Raw genomic sequence first — 21,639 nt, 5'->3', positions numbered from 1 at the left:
GCACAACCTTGCATTTCCGCCTAAAAGTGTTTCACAACCTTGCAATCCCACTTGAAATTATAGGCATCAAGTGAAATTCTGCCATGCATTAGGGCATTTTATGCATGCACTATATGAAATTCCAATCAAGAATGCATGCATAAGTCTAAATTCCACTCATGAATGCATGCATTACATGAAATTCCGCCTTGCATTTTGACAAATTTATGCACGCATTAATGCAAATTCCACCCAAGGATGCAAGCATAACTCCAATCTCCGCCAAGGGTAAAGGGTGGGTTGTTTGTGACTGAAATGGAAGAGATAAGATGAAATGTAAGATGCCAAGGTAGAAGGGCTGACTTGTCTTCAAGTGGAGGTGAGTTTCTCATGGATGATGTAATATTAAACAAGGAGACTTGAGTGAGGAAGCGATATAAAATTTGAAGAAACAATGCTAATACTAACCTAGTCGACCCCCTTTGTTAAAGATCAAGTTGTTACTTAAATGCCTATAAATGCAAGATTAGAGGAATTTTTTTCACATTAATTCAAATCAATCTACAGCAGAGGAAAAGCGAACTGCAAAGGATAAAGTGCTTGATGTTTTGAAGAACCAAGATAAGAAGGAGCGAATTCAACAGCAGAAAGGAAGTGATTTTTGAAGGAAAACCAGTAATTCATATGCAGATCTGAGCAATTTCCTTCACCATTTTTGAACATTTTTCCAGATTTGGAACATCATTTCCAGAAAAAGTTCCAAGTTTCAAAGAGTTATTTCCAGATTATTGGAAGAGTTTGTGAAGCATTTTTTGTGAATTATTTATGTTGTTTTAAGATAAAGTGTGTTTCACAACTTAATTTTGAAGAAGGATTTTAATGAAATTTCTTTTCAGTTCTTCAAGATGAATTAGGAATGCAAGATTTTAACTTTCATTTTCTTATCATGAATTTCTTGCAATGCACCCAAGGATTCCATATTTAACATTGGAATATATTCACAATTGTAATCCAAGGAACTTTCTCTCTTTTCAGGAACGATTGCATGGAATGATAGCGAATGAAGGATGAAGAGGCAAGAATGTGAGGGAAGATAAGATCAAGATATTCAAGAAGATGAGAAAGAAGGACATCACAACATGAAAAACATCACGGAGGATTCTGAATATGAAAATGGAAATTCATAATGAAGACCAAGGAAAGCATTTTGAAGTTTTAGAAGAGTTAATAAAAGTTAGAAACTCATCTAGTGGAGTTATAAAGAATGGTGTATTATAAATTTATATCTGATAAAGATGATGCAATTTGGGAATATTCCATCAGTATCAGTCAAAAAACTTGATGATGTTGAGTATCAAGAGATATTGCTGGAGATGCAAAGAGTTCTTTATAATAATATAGAAGTGGAGTTGAAACAAAGAGCTACGTGAAGAAAGGAGAAACTTTTTAAAACATGCAAGCTGAGGTGGCACCTACTCACCTCCACCGATCAAATAATTCAAGGTCAACATGTCTAGATTCATCAAACCTAATTCATCCAAAGAAGAGGAGGTGGACATGTAGGAGGCATTAAATAAGATATTACAATCTTTTTCTCATTGGTCAAAAATGATTGTAAGTGGTGTTAGATATAACTAATCCACACCTTAGGGTTTTATTGTTTAATCTTGGCCATTGATTCAGAATCAATCGGGGCCCTTGATTTGTAATTGAGAAGTCAATATAAGGCTTGGTCTTTTCATTCGTAAAGGGAAATGGTGGTGGTGGTAGTAGTACTAGGGATGAGATCAGAAATTGTTGCGTAGACTATGCTGGAATAAATACAAAATTTCGTTTAAGATATGTTGAACATTTTTGTGAAGTTTCAACATTTTGCATGGTTTCTACTTCTTAATATTTAGCTGAAGTTCATTGATTTTAATGGTGAAATGCAAAGATATTTGACGAATTCCTTGGTTCATACCATTTGTAGTTTGTTGATTGCAAATTGCAGTGTATGGTTAGTCTGAACCTCATTTTGGCAATAGTTCAATTGTGGATGTTCATTTGGATTGCACCAGCATTGGGTATTTGGATCGGTGCTAATCTTTCACTCTTTTCTTTGGCGTTGTGAGCTATCTTTGGTTAAGTAGAAAGTAGTTCCATAAGGAATTTGTCTATCTAAAATACTATCCATTATCATCATTGTTCATAGGTCATAGATTAAATTTCTTTAACTCTTGTCCTTTTGATTTTTGTTTGGTAGAAGTTTAAGTTAGTTGAGGAATAAAGAATCACTTAAATTGCTATATTGGATGTTCAAGTTCCATATGCTTTTAGAAGTGTAAAGTGTAAGTCCCTTTGTGATACCAACAAAATCACATCATTTCACTGAGACAATCCATTTCACGTCAAGACCTGATAGTAGGAACCTTGGGGTAACCTTATTTGATCATATCTTTAGCATTTGAGGTTTCCTTATTCAAGAGAGGACATGATACTTGGTATTGTATTCTGTGTTGGAGAGTGTTACATGTTTGGACCAACATGAATATCTAAGTATGATTTGAACTTGTTAGCAACAGCTACACCTATTTGTACAAATATATATTGTGAGTGGAAAATAATCCCCTTTGGGCTTCAACAAATTTAGCTTGAAGGGGGTCTTTAATACTCAATGGGAATTTAATAAAACCTGATCAAAACCATTTGCATAAAAAAATAATCCCCTTGAGGGCTTCAACAAGGAGGGTCTCGTGTACCAAATTGGTGTCTAGCTTGACAGTGACCTGAAAAATTAGTTTTACCTTTTGTAACATAGACTGCACTTTTTTTGCTTCCTTTTTATGTATACAATTCTTCTGTCCTATCCCAATCAATTGCAATCTAGAAAGGTGATGAGGTTATTCAAGTTGATGTGGATGCATATCTGTGCACTAGTGACTGTTGAGTTTTTGCATTTGTTGCTCCTCTTAAAATCTCTTTACTCTAATCTACATTTTTTTAACCAAGTTGAAAATTTCGGGGTTCTCATCATACCCTTGCCACTTTTGATTTTCTTTATGATAAGTTCTTTTCTTTTTACATTAGCTTTGAGTTTTATGTAGAGCATCATGCTCCAATAGAGTTTTCTTCCCTTTCCATTAGCTTTGAGTTCGTGTCGAGCATCATGATCCAAGATAGGATTCTAGTTATAGTCTCTACTCTTGTAAGGTTGATATCAAGATGCATGTGTAGTTTTTTCTTGTTAGGGGGATGCCATTCCATATTAACTCTATTTACTGAAAAGTAGTCGTATAAAGATTTATGAACAAACTAATTTCCGGGAATATCAGGGGATAGATGAAAATATCATTCTAAGCATTTCTAGGGTTGATTGCAATGTGATGTAATAGAGTTTTTAGTTTTGATTTGTCAAAACTATAAAACGTAGAGAAGGTCAACCTCGGCTGATGGGGAAAATTTATTATTAGCCTTTTACTGCTGGAGGATATATCCTCCCTAATGCAAAGTATTCATTGAATGATGTCCTTAGAACATTTGTCGTGTCTTTTGATTGCAGGGCATAGGAAAATATGAATATGATTTATTGTACATGATACAACAATTGTTCCAATGTATTTGATTTTAAAGAAATATATATGTTGGAAATTGTGCCTGGACTTAGTTCTGAGAGGCCTTAACTGATATTTGACTCATCATATTTTTGATATTTTCAGTAGTTTCTTTTATTGAATACATGGATGCCATTTTGATTTATTTTCATTCCGATATGCTTGCTTATATCAAACAAATTCATTTGCATCTTTTCTAGGTATCTTCGAATGCAAAAGATGAAGCTGCTAAGGCATTAACTCCAGAGGAAATAAAAGCAAAGGCACAGGAGTTACGGTTAGTTTTGTTCAACTTTTGATGTTTTTTCCTTTATACAATTTTATTTTTTGATTTCATTTAATACGTCTTTTTATTTGATTGCCATTAACTTATAATCTCTAGTTTTGAATGGATAAGATTTTTCTGTGATGTATCATTTGTTTTTGTTGCAACATCATAGTGTACCTTGGTAATACATATTTCTTGAAGTGAGTTTGACAACTCTTGCAAGAGAATGGGTTAAGAAAAAATGGAAGGAAATGTTTATTTGTAATATTGGCAATGGGTGAATGGTTTCAGGCATTAAATTATTGCTAGAAGACAAATAAAAGCCAATGGTAAATTGCAACTTTACTGCTGCTGGGTGAATATACAAGGCTCTGATTCCTGGCATTTCAAGTGCAATGAATTGAAGATAATTTGTGTAAAGATAAATATATTACAAATTGTTTCTATCCAAGGGATAGACAGACTCTCAGCACAGCGAGTTCAAGGGACAATGGTGTCTTTTCAAAATTTGGAGTACCAAAATTCCAGTGCTGTTGTCTCTGTTGTAATAAGAACGATGATTGGGAAGGGTGGTTTGGTCTCATGTGTGTTTGAACTTTGAACCCACTTCAATTTTGCTCATAATAGCCAGCTGTAAACCTAGCCATATATTCAACCTCTCTTCCTTAAAATATGAATTTTGTAGCAGTCTTGACCGTTCTGTCAAGACAAGACAAGTTTTAATGTAGTTATGTGTAGATTAACACATTGTTAATGCAATATGGAATTGGCAGATTAGTTCTGAGACAAGACACTGTCATAAAGGAAGGTTGACACCAAGGTTCCAAAGATATAGAAACTTACGAAAAAATACATTAATCAACTTTATCAAAAATCAGCATTGTTTAAGACAACATTTTCACACAATTTCAAGGATTTACTCTCAATCAGTTTTCCTCCAATGCTTCTAGGAAATCATCACAGGGAACAGGGTTAAGATTTCAGCATTTTAGCTAGATCGAAGGTGAAGAAGTATTAACTACTACGCTGGAAACTTTTGTTGATTGGTTGAGCATTGCTTATCGTCAACTCTGTTCCATTATTATCTATTATTATTGTGGTATCATTTTCTTTCCATTATCAATGATTTTATTATTTATGCGCCGAGTTATAAATGGAGGTTGACAAGACCATCTCCTTGGAGCACATGGTCTGTTGATTTTGTTTTTTCTGTGTTTGAGATGTCAACTTTTATCACTATTTGTTATCCGCTATTTAATGATGCAATCAGGGCTTTGTAGGTTCTAAAAAACATTTATTTGTTAAGGAATATTATCCTTAAAATGTATCATCCCCTTTGAGTGGCACAAACTATTTTACTCACTATAATGGCTATTTATTATATGGCATTGAGTAGCTAGTTATGATAAGCAGGATGCATTTTCCATCTTATATAGTATTACAAAATGTAATCATTGCTTTGAATGTAGCTATTGATTTTGATTTACTGAATGGTTAGTTCTAAGTTCTACCTATAAAGTTCTTGTAAGATACTCAGAATCATTGTACATGGTCTTTTCTGATTGTTTAAAATAATCTAGAAAGCCATCAATTAGCTCTTTCAGCAAACCTTTTGAGTGACCTCTTGAGCATATGCAGTGAGCGGGCGCGCAAAAAGAAAGAGGAGGAGGAAAAGCGAATGGAAAGGGAGAGGGAAAAGGTACCTTCTGTCTTTTTTAATGTATTGCATTCTACTTCCTTTTTCAGGGGACCCCTTTTGTTCTTATTCTCATGGAGCCTACTTGCTATAATATTACTGGTGGTGAAATTTTTATGGTGGTTTGATAGCTTGAAAGCTGATTAATGTTTAGCTACTACTGAGCTATTTTGAACAAGTCCTTTGTTTTTGATTGTCTCAGTTAATCATTGAATTACACCGACATTTGATTTTCTTCACATCATCTGAACTCTGGTTACATTGAAATTCCTTTGATAGAGGATTTTATTCTTATCAATAATTACATTGAAATTCCTTTTGATAGGGGACTTTCTTGTGTCAAGAATGAGGCTGATTCTATGGCATTTTATTTTATATTTGTGTTGTTGAACTATTCAAGGAATATTGTGACATACAGTAAAATATCACAGCACGTGAGAAATTAAGTAGTTTTTAACTATTAAAAATTGAAAAATTTACATATGCTGTTAAAAATTGGAATTGTATCATCACACCATATATGAAAGCCACACATTTCGGCTTATTAACAATGAACTATATTTGAGAACCATTTTTCATCTCAGGGCGAAGTCTCACAAAGCATCAGATTTTATAGCTAATTAGATGTCAATGTTTTAAAAATGACTTTATCATGTACTGATGTCAGGACCGCATTCGTGTTGGCAAAGAGCTGTTGGAAGCAAAAAGAATTGAGGAAGATAATGAAAGGAAACGGTATGGTGTTGTATCTCTTTTATTTTCTTCTAATCTTTTCCTTAGAAAAAATTGAAATTGCTTTTGGTAATGCTTGTAAAACAGTAATTGTCCTGTATAATTGGAATTCAAAAGCATTGTTGTTGATTGCTGCACAACTTTTTTTTTTCATTGTCAATTGATTTACAGTTTTCTTCTTTTCTTATAGCATATTAGCCTTAAGGAAAGCAGAAAAAGAGGAGGAAAAGCGAGCTAGAGAGAAGATACGTCAGCGCCTAGAGGAAGATAAGGTATGAATAGTGTGTTGCCAATATGGTGTCACGTGATTTGGTGAGATGGCGTGTTTTAGTCATAGACATATAAGGAGCTCCAGGCACAACATTGAGCTCCTATTCGATATTGAAAAACTTAATGGAGAAAATCCACAAAATTTATTTCTTAGGAATATCATTCAACCAAATCTTGTCATGCATTACCAGCTATTTGGTCATTTCATCTGTCCAAGAATGTTAGTAAACATGAATAAATAATAAAAGAACAAGAACAATTCATATAGCCAATCTCAGGTTTCCTCCCTTTGGGGAAATTGCCTAATAGAAGCTGGAGTAATTGATCTTCTCTCCTTTGCCCTACTATTTTGTAATGCAATCACAGAATTTACTATAATCCTTCATTTTTAAGGCATAAGCCATTCAGTGGCTAATATGAGTTTTTATTTATTTTTAGACTCTGGAATTTTCTTTAGGTTCTGATTTGAGTTTCTCTGTTTCCTGTGATAGATCTCCTATTAGGATCACAAATCTGTATGAATGTATCTTGCATGTTTAAATTTTCAGTATTAACATTCGTTGAAAAATCAATAGGGTCCTGTGATGCTTATGTTGTGTGTTTGAGCAGGCAGAAAGAAGGCGGAAATTAGGATTACCTCCTGAAGATCCAAATAAAGTTAAAACTGTTATACCTGCAGTTGAGGAAAAGAAGGTACAACTAAAACAAATCATTTCCTAGAGTGTTGAAAACTAACAGGTGAACTGAATTCATTGAAGTTTAGAATGAAGGTGCAAGAATCAATAAAGCAGGGATTCAGCTACATGTTTCTCAATTTAATACTATTATGTGGCTGCAGGTTTCATTGCCAGTGAGGCCTGCAACACAGGGAGAACAAATGCGGGACCAACTCCGTTCACTTAAACATAACCATAAGGTACTGTAATCACTAGTTTTATCTTTGGAAGGTGTACTAGATGATGCCATCATACTGCCTGAGTAACATTGCATGAGCATATTGCATAGATTTTGTTCACTTTACAGAAACACTTGTCCATTTCTGGAAGCCAGACTTAAGGCTTGTCCCTGGTTTCATTTCGTGAAGTAGTTTGGTACAATTTTGTTCAAGAAGGCTTCTCCAGTTACATATCAGATTTTTAAATGGTGTATTCCTCATATGGGAATATTGTATTAGCATTATGTTTCATTGCAATGTATGTGGTTTCACTATACCTGTTGCTTCAAAAACAAAATTTTGCTCGACACTGGTTCAATGGAGCTGTTTGATAAGCTGCATTTTGTTTAAGAATCTCTAAGAAATGCCAGTCAGTGTTTTATTGGACTCTAAACAAGTGTCCCTGAAGAGCAGAAATTTATAATGATAGGGCTTTTCTTGTAAACCATTTTTTAGCTAGGTTGCCAGTTCGGGTTTGGGCACCGGTTCGGGTTCGAAGAACTGTTATGCCGCTACGGCAAAATTTTGAAAAGGGGTTTGGGTTCGTTTGGGTTCGTTAGTACAAAAACATGTAAATTATATATATATGCAGCCTATAAGCATGAATTAAGATTAGCATGTCACATAGCATCATATAAACAACAAAACCAACATAAACTTGTAATCATAGCATCATGATCATACCATAACAGCATCATATACATCAAGTTTAATATCAAAATGATAAAATATTCAAGTATCATTGTTTCAACTTTCAACAATTTAAAGTTTGATCATCAAATGGATTCTCTAATTCGTCATCCTCATTCTCCTCCTCCTCATCATTGACATTGACATTAGATGAATCAATGCCAATGCCAATGACACTTGCACTTGCACTTTAAGTTTGCTCGCTATCTGAGTCATCAAATGCAACAAGCTGAGAAGTGAATTTATCCAAATCAGTATGTTTTGGCTCCATATCCCACATCTTCGTTTCCCCTTGCTTGTAGTCATGTTGCTTGTGTGAAATGAGCCAAGTTAATGTTTTAAAACTCACTTTTAGGGTCATTTTAATTTTATAAGTGGTGGAATTAAAAAAAAATTAAATTTTGCAAAAAAAAATTCCATTTTTGGGCTGTCAAACCCCTGGGTTCAACTTGGGTCCTCTTGGGTCCTTTTGGGTTCGACCCTGGGTCCTCTTCGGTTCGCCCTAGTTCAAACCAGGCCTGTGAACCACGAACCCTGTCCGAACCACAGGCGAACCGAACCCGAACCCCGAACCAGGACCATACCGGACCAGTACCGGGGGTCTAGGGGGCCGAACCCGGTAACTCAGTTATTTAGGAATCAGCATGTCAATATTGTGTCAATCTTTGTGACACATATTTCATGAGTGACATTTTTTACAAAAATCCATCTCATGAATTTGAACAGTTCAATTGACACTCACTATATCTAGGTGACACTCAGTGGGGTGAGGCGAGGGTAGGAGGTCAACCATCGCAATACTACTCCAGCTCAGGTGTCTAAACTATAGAGTTTCACCCACAATCAGGTCCATTTAGCTTGGCAACCAATTTGCACATTATTGCAACTTACAGAATGGTCACCGTCATAAGTGTTCAAATATGTTGGGAGCGTTTCCCACTTATTATGTTGAAAGTAGATAGCCTCGGTCGGTTGAATCAAATATTTAATTGACCTTAGATATTTGCCTTATAAATCTATCCTTCTTATTCCGATCATACATAGATAATCTATGTTGCAAATTACTGATTGGTTAATCTTATAGTCAATGTTATAATCATAATATTAACTATTTACATTACCGTTTTATTGATTGCTTGTATTTATTGGTTCTTTTGTTTGATCGATACTATGCATCGGGTTAGTGTCTTGGACCGATGTCGTGATTGTTAGGCATCAGTTTATAATTGATGTGACTCCACATAGGAGTCACGACTCCCTGTGGGATCATGTTGATCCCACAAGGAGTCGTGACTCCTTTGTGGGTCACCGTTGACAGCATATAACATGCCGTTAAGCATATAACATATAAATTCAGACTGGAACTGAAGTCTATTGTGTTCAATAATAAAAATAATAAAATTACCTAATCATTTAAATCTGATCCAAAACTTAACATGGTATCAGAGCCAGCATAAGGATAAGATCAGATCAGATTTATTTAGGCAAGACTACTCTTCATATACCCTCGATTTCCTCACTCTCTTCTATAAGTCACAATGGTGAATGGTGTTAGATTCGAGGATCGCCTTGAAGGAGCTTCCAACTTTGTATCTTGGAAGTTTAGGATTATGATTGCCTTAAGAGACAACGAATTAGATGAATTCGTAAAGAAAACTATACCAGAATCAGAAGAAGAAGATAAAAAGCTCCAATGGATGAGAAAGAACAATAAAGCCATGAAGATGTTAGTTGACTCAGTGAAAGATCATATTGTGCCAATTATCTCCAAGATGGAGACTGCCTATGACATGTTCAAATCATTAGAGAACATGTATGAGATAAACAACACAAGTTGAGCTCTTGCCCTAAAGCAACAACTATATCATGTAAAAATGATCAAGGGCGAATCTATCACCTCATACTTCATGAGGATAACAGAACTGAGAGACCAGCTCTCCACCATTGGTTACACAATTGAAAGTAAAGAGTTAACCATGTTAGCCCTCAATGGTCTCCCTTCTTCTTGGGAATCATTCATTCAAGGGATAAGTGCATGATCTAAACTTCCTAAGTTTGATCGTCAAAAAATAGATTGCATTCAAGAAGAGTCTAGATTGGCGATAAGAGGCATTGACCAAAGCTCCATAAATGAAGATATTCATGTTCTTGCCTCGTACTCCTCAAAGATGAAAGGTAAGAAAGGATATTTCAAAAGGAAGAAAGATGAGGAATCCAATGGTGCTCCTACCTTCAAAAGAAGGAAGGATATTTCAGAAATCCAATGTTTTAGATGTGACAAATATGGGCACTATGCAATGCAATGTCCAACCAGGACTATGCCTCAAGCTTCCATTGCAAATGTTGGTGAGACTCTTCCCCAAAAGGATTCATATTCTGACTTGGAAGAGGTTATAGAGTTTTGAAGTTCTATTTGTGATGAAGAGATTGAAATTCAGGAGGAATAGACAAAGGAGTTTAGTGGAGATTTTGAGATTTCGCATTTTCATTTTTTCTTTTTATAAAACAAATATTTACCAGCAGAAGTATAACAATTTACTTGTGAAAGCCTTGGAGGCATTTGTGCAGATGATGATAGCATCTAGGGTTACAAAGCAAGTTGAGACAAGAAGGCTTTCCCAGTGAGAGGGAGCATACTGCAAGGAGATTTTGTTCTAAATCTTAGGATGGTCATATTCCTGCCTAGGGCTCAATCTTATGACAGTAGATCCATGGTGGTTGTGGATCTAGCACTTCCAACTGTATGAAGTTCATGCCAGATGATGAGAGTCTCCTGAAGCAAGATATCTTCCATGATTGGGACCATGTGAGCAGGGGATGCTTTCGTGACAGAGGGAGTAGCGAAGAGAATATGCTTCGATTGATATCCAAGGATCTTGATCATATTGATTCAGAGGGAGTGGACTATGTCAAGTTAATTTCTGTAGTGATCAATCAGAAGACTATGCTTCATGAGATGGAGTCTCATATATATAGGTTGGAAAGCCTTTACACCGACTCCTAGGTCATGAGGTTCCTGAATAGATGGGGACTTGGTGAGCTTGGAATACACCAAGAGTGATGCAGACTCCAACCTTGCATTTCATGAAAGGTCAAGACATGTGGAGATCAAGCGGAAAGGTATGCTATTCATTTGAGATATATTAGTATAGATGAACAAACTACAAATACCCTCACCAAGCCTCTCTCTAGAATAAAGTTTGCATACTTTTGAGGTAAGCTTGGTATGGTAGAAAATGTAGCTTTAGCTGAGATTGAGCCTAAGCTACATTGATTTGGTTTCATAATACTAATGTATTCCTTTAATATGTTTTAAAGTGTAAACTCTTATTAATAAAATTTTATTAATCTCATATGGTTCATGATTAAGTGTCATGTGTGTGACTCCATGACTACATTGGTTTAGTGCTTGTTGAGCCCTTGTGAACATTATTTGGAGGTGACGATCTCTCAATGATGGACACTTGTATTTTTGATCTTTAATGTAAGATGACGATCTAACAATATTGATCCTACCATCATGATGGATATCATGAGATGTGATATCCGTGGACATGTCATGATGGTTGTCATCTCTAAGTAATATTTGTTCATGGTGGATGTCATGAGAAATGATATCCGTGGATATGCCATGCTAGATGATGTTACTAACAGAGATGTTTATGGTGGATATTATGTGATGTAATATCCGTGGACATGCCATGAATCAATATCCTTAAATTTGCCATTAAGGTGGATATCATGAGACGTGATATCCATGGACAAGCCATAATGGTGGGTATTACATTACGAGATCATGGTGGATATCATGAGACATGATATCTGTGGATATGCCATATCTTCAGATATCACAGTGAGGCGATATCTTTCTTTTATAGATGAATCTATTGTGATCACAATAAAGTGTTGTAGGGTAGAAGAATATCCTCTCTTGCTAAGAGGGAGTGTTGAAAGTAGATATCTTCGGTCGGTTGAATCACATATTTAATTGACCTTAGATAGTTGCCTTATAAATCTATCCTTCTTATTCCGATCATACATAGATAATCTATGTTACAAATTACTGATTGGTTAATCTTATAGTTAATGTTATAATCATAATCTTAATTATTTACATTACCTTTTTATTGATTGCTTGTATTTATCGGTTCTTTTGTTTGACCGATACTATGCATCGGGTTAGTGTCTTGGACCGATGTCGTGATTGTTAGGCATTAGTTTATAACTGACGTGACTCCACATAGGAGTCACGCCTCCCTGTGGGATCATGTTGATCCCATCACCGTCGACAGCATATAACATGCCGTTAAGAAGCGAAGAACGTGTAGGATGATAATCGCTGGCAATCAATTAGAACACAGTTGATATACAAAGGAAGATAAATATATTAAGCAGATCGATACATACCAAAAGATCAGTACAAAGGTATACCGCTGTTGAAACTTCATGTTATCAATGTGTATGTGAATCGATATACATATATATATATATTCATAGCAGTGATCATAAATTCAGACTGGAACTGAAGTCTATTGTGTTCAATAATAAAAATAATAAAATTACCTAATCATATAAATCTGATCCAAAACTTAACATATTAATATCTTGAGCATTCTTTCTATCCCATTCGCAAATAATTGTTACATAAAGAATGGTCACTGCATAACCGTTTGAAATGTGGGTATGTTTATTTACCACAATTAGCCTTTCGTAAAGGGAAGAATGCTCAGTTTGTGCACACAATATATCTACTTATAACATTCTAGATGCTGAACAGCCACCAAAGGATCTTCTATAGGTAAACATCAATTGATTGTAATGGGTCATCACAAAGTGGATGGGGAGTAATATCAAGTGGAAAAGTTTGTTATGGCACTAGGGGTGAAGCAAGATCAGAAGGCTTGCCTATCTTCTACAAGATAAGGATGCCAAAAAACTTGCATAAGGGAATGGATTCTCACCTCTGGATGATTTCACATGGGAGAAGAGTGCCCCTAACTGAAATGGGCAACCATGCATGCTAGCTTGTGGTTTCTTTATAATGTACAATAAAATTACATTCAATCCGTTAGTGTTGTATGGCCACTTACTAATATACAGAATGTTACAGTCGATTTATTGCATCTTGAGAGCTGTCACCTACTTAAAACATTGTCAATTTCTTCCTGCATTTTGGCTCTATGGTTCTTTATCATTCTATATGGTCTTCTTTGTATTGATTGGGCTCTTTGTTCCAAGAGAATTTTATGAATAAGGAACAACTCATATGAGGATGGATTGTATGAGAATGTCATAATTGATGCTTTATTGAAAGTAGTGTTCAATTACAAAGAATCAGTCTAGCGAGGAGCTACATAAAGCAGCACCCTTTCCTCTCTATGACAAGGCTAATGGCACAACAGTTAGGTAACTGTTTATTCTATTTATTTTCTACCCATAGTGGATAATAAGATAACAAAACAGGTCAGTTGTACAGATATTAACAAACTATAACAAAATTGAAAATACTATGTAATGCCCACCAAAATACCCTAGAGAAAATAACTAAATTAACTAACAAATGGAGATTTTTTTTTTAAACACCTACTAATGCAACATACTAAACTATCATTACTCCAAATCATAACATGATTGCTTAAAACATCATGAAGATAACCATAACCTCATACAACGCAAGCAGAAATAGCATTATGACAATCATCATCTAAATGTGCACCTATAACCAATCATTCATTCATCTATACCTTCATTCCCTAGGGTACTTTAACGCCATTACTTACTATCAATAACACATAACACGTCAATATCATAAAACCATTAACATTTGTTATAACAATTACATTACTATCTCTCCTATCATGAGAATTCATGGATTCACAATCACTTATCCTATCATATTCCCATTAACTCTCTAAGTTTATTTTAAACACCAATTCCAAGTGTTCCTAATTCCCCATTTCTTCACTAACCATCTAACTCAATATGAATTCAAATAGCACTATCAACATATAAGCAAATCTAATTCTTTTCCTTTTCTAATTTCACCATACATCCTATCAAGATAACATATACACAATCATTGACAAGTCCATACAACAATGCTAGTTACTTTCCAATGAGATTACTTATAACAAGATTATCTAAGAGCGCCATATCTACAATAAGGACACATATCTTAACAATTCAAATCTTATTCCATATAGATCTCTATCTCTTTTCTACTTGATGATCATTCTTACAACATATATCATACAATGAATAGAACATCTTACTTCATTACAAGATCATAACCTTGACTACCTCATCATCACGTCGTATCACATAAGAATACATGGTACATGTGCATAATATCTTTTACATCCAATTCTCTAACCATCATAAGATCTCATTCCTATACATAATGAACATAATCACAACGTGAACCAAATAATAGTACATCATTTTATTCGTTACAACATCATAGTCTTTACATCAATGTCATTTCCTATTACATAAGAGAACATAATACAAGTACATAGTCTTCTTTAGAGTTACAATGCATCATGATACAATTTTTCTACTCCATGTACATAGAAATCAACTCCATAGGTCATCCGCACAAAGAAGAGACATAAGATCCATATCCATGCATGCAGGCATCCAACGAAGAACATCCCAATGGAAGAAGGCGGCATCAAACCACCCGACCATGTGGAACCAAATAGGAACCACCCCCCGTGCTAGGAGATGACATGGGGTTCCAACTCACACTCAAGACCTAGGCTGACACCTAACAACCAAGGGATTCAACATGACAACCACAAGATATCATCAAGAAACAAAGATCAAATCACATCACATGGCTAAATCAAACAATAAACTCCTAGAGGCATGAACAACAAATCAAGGCATAAGGATAATGGACACATGTAGGGACGAGTGTCATCACATGCTAGCCTCGTGGAATCTGCCTCAACCTTGGAGCCAAACAAGGGAGGTTGGTTTACCACTCCAACGGTCTTCCCAACCATAGATCCCAAAACCACCTCCCTGGGACTTGCCATTGGGGCATACAACTCAAATTCATTATCTTGATTAAGTGAATTCTATTTACCCAAACCCACTAATTAATTATTATGGTTATCACTTGCAATTAATCTTTAACTCTTTATGCGGTTCCATAGGTCTAGACCCCCTCCTAGAGATCTATTGCTCATGACCTAGGTCCTATACATGCAAGAGTCCACTCTCCCAACCATGGACCTGTTGATGTGTATTTTGTACACGACCAAACATAGAATAAAATACCTAAAAGGTACCTTATCCTCTCTTGAACAAAGTTCCCGACTACTGAAGATCTCGCCGAAGGATCAGTCAAGGCAACTCCAAGGTTCTGCTTTGTAGGATCTCTACTCGTGGATAAGCTCTTCGCGGTATGATGTGATTTTGCTGGAATCACAAAGGGACTTACACTCAATGACCTAAACGTTTGATTTGCTGGAATCACAAATCCTATTAACTAACTGGAAGACAAACAAATGACAAAAGATGCAGGGTTCAGGACGTCTACTCTACTACCTAGAATGCGAGAAAATGGATGAATGACTAGGTGGAGTCCTCCTGGGCTGGGTCTCACCATCAGGTTGAACAATTCAACACCAACTCAGTGCGATCTTCTAAGGGATGCTTCCAATATGTTCAAATCGTACACCATCTGACAATGATCACCATTCAAGATAATGCATGAACAATAGACGTGTAACAACTTAAGATTAAGCTCATTTTATGCCAGTTGACCACGCAGGGCGCACTTACCATCAGTAAGAGGCTAGTGGTATGGACTAGACAGATTCCACACAGGTGCATTCAACAATTTTCTTCATCAATTTAATCATCTATCATCAAAAATGAAGATTCAACAAGAGATCATGCACAATGCAAAGAAACAACATATTCCACCATATCCTCAATGAAAAGAAGTCTTTACAATTAAGGCAACAATGTCTTGCCTTCTCTTCTTAATCTACTCTAATTGCGATTCTACTATTCTGGCCTCTATTACTAACTATTAACTCTTAGCTATTATTGACTAACTATTAGCCTTTACAAATGAGGAGCCAGGGCTTATATAGCTCCCTCAATACAATTCAATGGCTCAGATCAATTTGAGATCAATGGCCGAGATTTTACAATGAAACCCTAATTAGGGTTTGTTACAACAAACTTAATTTTGACCAATGAAATAATTGCATTAATTAGACACGTCTTCTCTGGAATATTCGACCAATGGATAGCCGAGGTAGGTACATCGAAGTTAGTGCCATCTTTGATGAGTTAGGTACATTGAATTTGGACATGCTAAAGTGGACCAACCCGACTGGAGGAGTGATGACTGGGATGCCACCTTGTCTTTCCTTCAAATGTTGGACTGGAAGAGGTCGTCCTTGATGATGCTGGGTTGGAGAAGGTCGTCCTTATTGATGCTGGGTTGGAGAAGGTCGTCCTTGTCCTGGCCTGGTCTTCTTTCATCTGCCAACACAAACCAAAAGATGATTAAGGACACATGATAAATTCATTTCAACATGGCATTTTCAACTTAAATCACCAACAAAAAGATATTAACATGAAACTTGCCCAAGATTTTCTCCAGGAACAGACCCTATAAGAATTTCGCCCTGGACCCTCTGGAAGGGTTAGGAGTGAATTTTCAACTTCAGCTCAAAATTCACATTTTTGAAGGTCAAACATCTTTCCAAGGCATTCCAAATAGCTTTTCTCACCCTAGTCCAGGCCTGACTTAGCACAAAATTTGGAGAAAAGGATGGTTTTAGTGTTTTTTTGCTCTGGACCCTTTGGAAGGGTCAGGAGCGATTTTCTCTTGTAGCTTATTTTTTATCGTTCCAACTTCAATCCACCTCACAAAGCTAGGAAATATTTTTCTTCTTTCACCCAATCTAAGTTTGATTTCGTTTTGCAAGGCAGAATAAGAGATTTTAGGATTTTCGCCCTGGACCCTTTGGAAGGGTCAGGAGTGAAAATCCTCCTTTGGCCTAAAATCATCACTTTTGGAAACCAAGATCAAGTCAAAGATAGTCTCAAGGGCATTTCTTACCTTAATCAAGCCTTGTCTTAGCATAAATTTGAAAGGAATGGGTAGGTTTTAGGATTTTCGCTCTGGACCCTTTGGAAGGGTCAGGAGTGAAAATCTTGTTTTAGGGCTATCTTGCCATCCTTCCAACTTCAAATCACTTCCAAGGCATAGAACATCTTGTCTTTCTCCTTCCCATGGTATAAAAACCAAAATCTTATCTTGAATTGCAAGGAAAAAGGGGAATTTTAGAAATTTCGCTCTGGACCCTTTGGAAGGGTCAGGAGCGAAATTTTCATTAGGCTTTCAATTTTGCATTCTTGGCAACCAAAATTCATTCTAAGGCAATCCAAATGCCTTCTCACACCCTTGTCCTAGCTTGGCCTTGCCCAAAATTTTGAAAAAACAATGTTTTCAAGGATTTTTGCTCTGGACCCTTTGGAAGGGTCAGGAGCGAAAATCTTGTCTAGGCTCAATTCCTTCATCATTCATGGTCTTTGACAACTTAAAGTCATTCTTAAGGGCATGCTCTTCTTGATTTTGCCTCATCCCACACTTGACCTAGCAAAAAACTTGATAGCAAAAGAGGTTTTGAGAAAATTCGCTCTGGACCCTTTGGAAGGGTCAGGAGCGAAATTTTCATTTTTGACCCAAAATCATCATTTTCTAAACTTGAAACTTCTTTGCAAGGTAGGATTTCGTCCTTCATCACCCTAGGAATAAGATTTCATGTCCAAGAAAGGTCAAAAGGTAGGTTTATAAGGAATTTCGCCCTGGACCCTTTGGAAGGGTCAGGAGCGAAATTTCCTATCCTGGCTAGAATTCTTCATTTTCACAACTTCTAAACATCCCCAAAGGCTAGACCATGTTCATACTTCATCTCATCATGCCTTGGACATCAAATTTTGGCCAAATAAGGCAAGAAATGTGTCTCAGAGAGATTTTCGCTCTGGACCCTTCGGAAGGGTCAGGAGCGAAAATCCCTTCTTGGGCTAAATCCTTCATTTCTACTTTCCAAAACAACCCCAAGAGGCAAAAGCAAGTCATTTTCCTTCCATCCATGCCATAACAAATCAAAACTTGATTTCCTTTACTGCAAAATTAAGAGCTTTTAGAAATTTCGCTCTGGACCCTTTGGAAGTGTCAGGAGCGAAATTTTCATTTTTGTCCAAAATCCTTCATTTTCAATGCTTTCAAGCCTTTCGAAGGCAATAAGAATGTCCAAGCTTCCTTCCAAGGTACCCTGCAAGTCAAAGATTAGCCAAACTTAAGATGAAATGTGCTTTGGGAAGATTTTCGCTCTGGGCCCTTTGGAAGGGTCAGGAGTGAAAATCAAGGGTCAGGAGCGAAAATGTCATTCCTGGCTAAATTACTCATTTTTCAAGCTTCAAACCACTTCACAAGGCAAAATTAGATCATCATCCACATTAGGAGCAAGGTTCTTAATCCATTCAAGTCAAGAAGTAAGGTTTATGATGAATTTCGCTCTGGACCCTTTGGAAGGGTCAGGAGCGAAGTTCCCCTTTAGGTCAAAATCTTGTTCTTCAAAATCAATCAAACTCCCTCTCAAGGCAAAAACATACCCATTCATCTCCCATCAAGCCAACGCCTAGCCAAAATAAGGAGGAAAACAAGATTTATAAAGATTTTCGCTCTGGACCCTTTGGAAGGGCCAGGAGCGAAATTCCTAATCTTGGCCAAGATCCTGACTTCATTTTCACATTTCTTCATTCAAACAAGCTTATTTACCTTCATTCAAGCCTAGGAATGCATTAGTTCTAGGTTTTGGTCAAAGTATAATGTCTTATGGAGAATTTCGCTCTGGACCCTTTGGAAGGGTCAGTAGCGAAATTTGCTTTGGACCCTTTGGAAGGGTCAGAAGCGAAATTTGACTTTTTGAACTCTCCGTCAGGATCATTTTATGGAATATAACATTTAAGTATAAGAAAGAAGGAAGATTTCTTATACTTTAAGTTATATTCCATATATACTTTCAGGATGTTTGAGAGTGGTTTCGGACCTCCAGGAGTTATATTGCAAAATCTAGTTTTTGGAGGATTCTTCAGTTTTCCAGACTTAGTCAAATTTCAGGATCAGGACATTCCAAACTTAGCCAAATTTCAGGGCATTTGAAGATCAGGATGACATTTCAGACTTCATCACTCACCAACTCGACCTAGCTCGGACCTTCAAGAATGATACCCACTCACAAAGCAAGACACAATTAGCAACAAGAGCAAAACCAGGCCCTAAGGAAGACTCTCAAAGAAACGCTAATTCTGGGGCCTTGTGGACTCACCCTGGCTCAAGCAAAGCCTGCAATCCAACGATCCCCTCGACAACACTCATCCCGCAAAGGCTAACAGACAAAACCCTAAAAGACCTAGAAAACCAACCCTAGAAAGCAAAAAAGCAGGGGTCCCCATTTGTAATGGGGCGATGTGTGAATACGTCACAATAGGACCATAACCTTAGGGTAAAACATACATCAAAATAATGTCACAACAACAATATGAAGGCTCACAAGAGACATAAGTACAATCACATCACCACTGAGAACAAATCTGAAGCATAACATAAAGCATATGCCCATAGGCAAGCAAGAGCCTTCACAAGAATCAATCCAACAATGCACCAAGCATAGACATGAAATCAAGAGATAATCCAAAGCATGTCCAACCCTCAATAGTGAGGCAAAACACGTCCCACTGGAGCTCTGATAAACTTTCCTCAATAGCAAGGAAATTCTCCCTCTTGCTGGAGCATTACAACATGTATGCAACCTCCTCACGGTAAGGCACAAAACCTCTTACTGGAGCACTAATCCTCATAAAATGATCAAGATAAATCCATACACAACTCGGGGGAATCCCAAAACAATCATACCAAGCCTCTGGAAGGACCCCAAAATCAAACCAACCAAACCCAGAACACAAAAACCCCAAAATCTGCAAACTGCAAGCAAAATTGCGCATCCAAAACCCAGAATAGCGCATTCAAAACCCAGAATAGTGCATATGACTTGAGTTTTAACGCATATGACACTTCTTTTAGTGCATATGACTCAGAGTGGAAAAATGTCATAAAACAAAGTCAGGACTTGGTAAAAATGCCCAGTTTGGTTCCTAGGCTCTCAAATTGATTGAGTATCAATCCCAGAAGGTGCGGGAGGGTGAACTAACAATAAAGAAACACAAAAATGAAGGATCATGGACTTGCAAAGAGGACTCAACATCACTTCCCAGCCACAATCGCAATCAAAAGTGCACAAAACTACACCAAATCTGCACTGTGACTAAGGGAGATACAATATTGCAAGAATAGGCTGAATACACCATTTCAAAGGCTACTCAAAGCCCAAACATAAACCAAGACATCCACAAATAGGATCATGACAAAATGCAACACATAAGACTTCCCGGAAACAACTCTCGACAAAGCCATACTACTCCAATTTGCAAATAAACACAACATCATGGAAAGGTGCAGAAAAACGCATAAAGGATAATCATATAGGTAAACTTTATAATATAACCAACTATGCAAATAATAATAATAATAATATAGTATAAACATAAATGGGATAATTACAAATCAAATCCCAATATTTAAATAAATAAATAAATAAATAAATAAATAAATAAATAAATAAATAAAAGCTTAATAAATAGAAACTCATAACTAAATATAAAATCAAATCAACAATAAAGCATAAATAATAAATAATAAATCAATTAATTAATAAATAAATAACCATTAAACAATAAATGAATAATAAAATAATCGATCAAGCAATAAATCAAATAAACCAATATATTAATCTCAATTAAATAATTATAAAATCTCAACAATAAATTAAATATCAAATAATCAATTTAACACTAAATTAACTAAATAAATAAATAGCCAATAATAAGTCAATTAATAAAATAAATCAAGCTCAATTAATCATTAGCCAAGCTGATAGAAATAATATTAATTATTAAATAACCATCTAAATAATAATCAAATAACCAAACCATCAAATAAATCAATTATAGTATTAATACTAAACTAATCAAATATTAATCACATATAAATCACATACAACACCTCAAGCAACCCGACGTAGGGTCGAGCATCGACACAAGACTCTAACCACCAACTTGCGCTACAACACAACCGATAATGTAGACAACTTAAGCCTAAAGTATGAGAGGGAAACACATGCCATCTCCGACAACTTGCCATTGGGATAAGACACATTCAGACCTCTGAGACCAGGTGGAGTCGATGTCTAGTACCTGCAATCTTGCAATCTTGCATCCATTTTTGAGCCTTAATGGTTGCATATCAAATGTTGGGTTTCTTGTGAATATATAGTTGTGAGTCTCTTTGTTGAAACCCTGATTGGATGTGTGCCGTTCTTTT

General features: G+C 36.2%; 1 protein-coding gene across 2 annotated transcripts in view; it reads left to right on the top strand.

Moving 5' to 3' along the window:
* Positions 1 to 21,639, top strand: part of LOC131073557 (uncharacterized) — a 77,898-nt gene that overhangs the window by 31,217 nt on the left and 25,042 nt on the right. For both annotated transcript variants that reach the window (XM_058010011.2, XM_058010010.2), the window contains exons 6-11: positions 3,773 to 3,849; positions 5,479 to 5,539; positions 6,204 to 6,271; positions 6,459 to 6,540; positions 7,148 to 7,231; positions 7,377 to 7,454. In XM_058010011.2, the coding sequence (XP_057865994.2) occupies positions 3,773 to 3,849; positions 5,479 to 5,539; positions 6,204 to 6,271; positions 6,459 to 6,540; positions 7,148 to 7,231; positions 7,377 to 7,454 (450 nt within the window). The remainder of the gene's footprint in view (positions 1 to 3,772; positions 3,850 to 5,478; positions 5,540 to 6,203; positions 6,272 to 6,458; positions 6,541 to 7,147; positions 7,232 to 7,376; positions 7,455 to 21,639) is intronic.

This window comes from Cryptomeria japonica, chromosome 10 (assembly GCF_030272615.1).
Source record: "Cryptomeria japonica chromosome 10, Sugi_1.0, whole genome shotgun sequence".
NCBI lineage: Eukaryota > Viridiplantae > Streptophyta > Pinopsida > Cupressales > Cupressaceae > Cryptomeria > Cryptomeria japonica.
The sequence above is the reverse complement of the archived record's forward strand: the minus strand, read 5'-3'. Positions and strand labels throughout refer to the sequence as shown.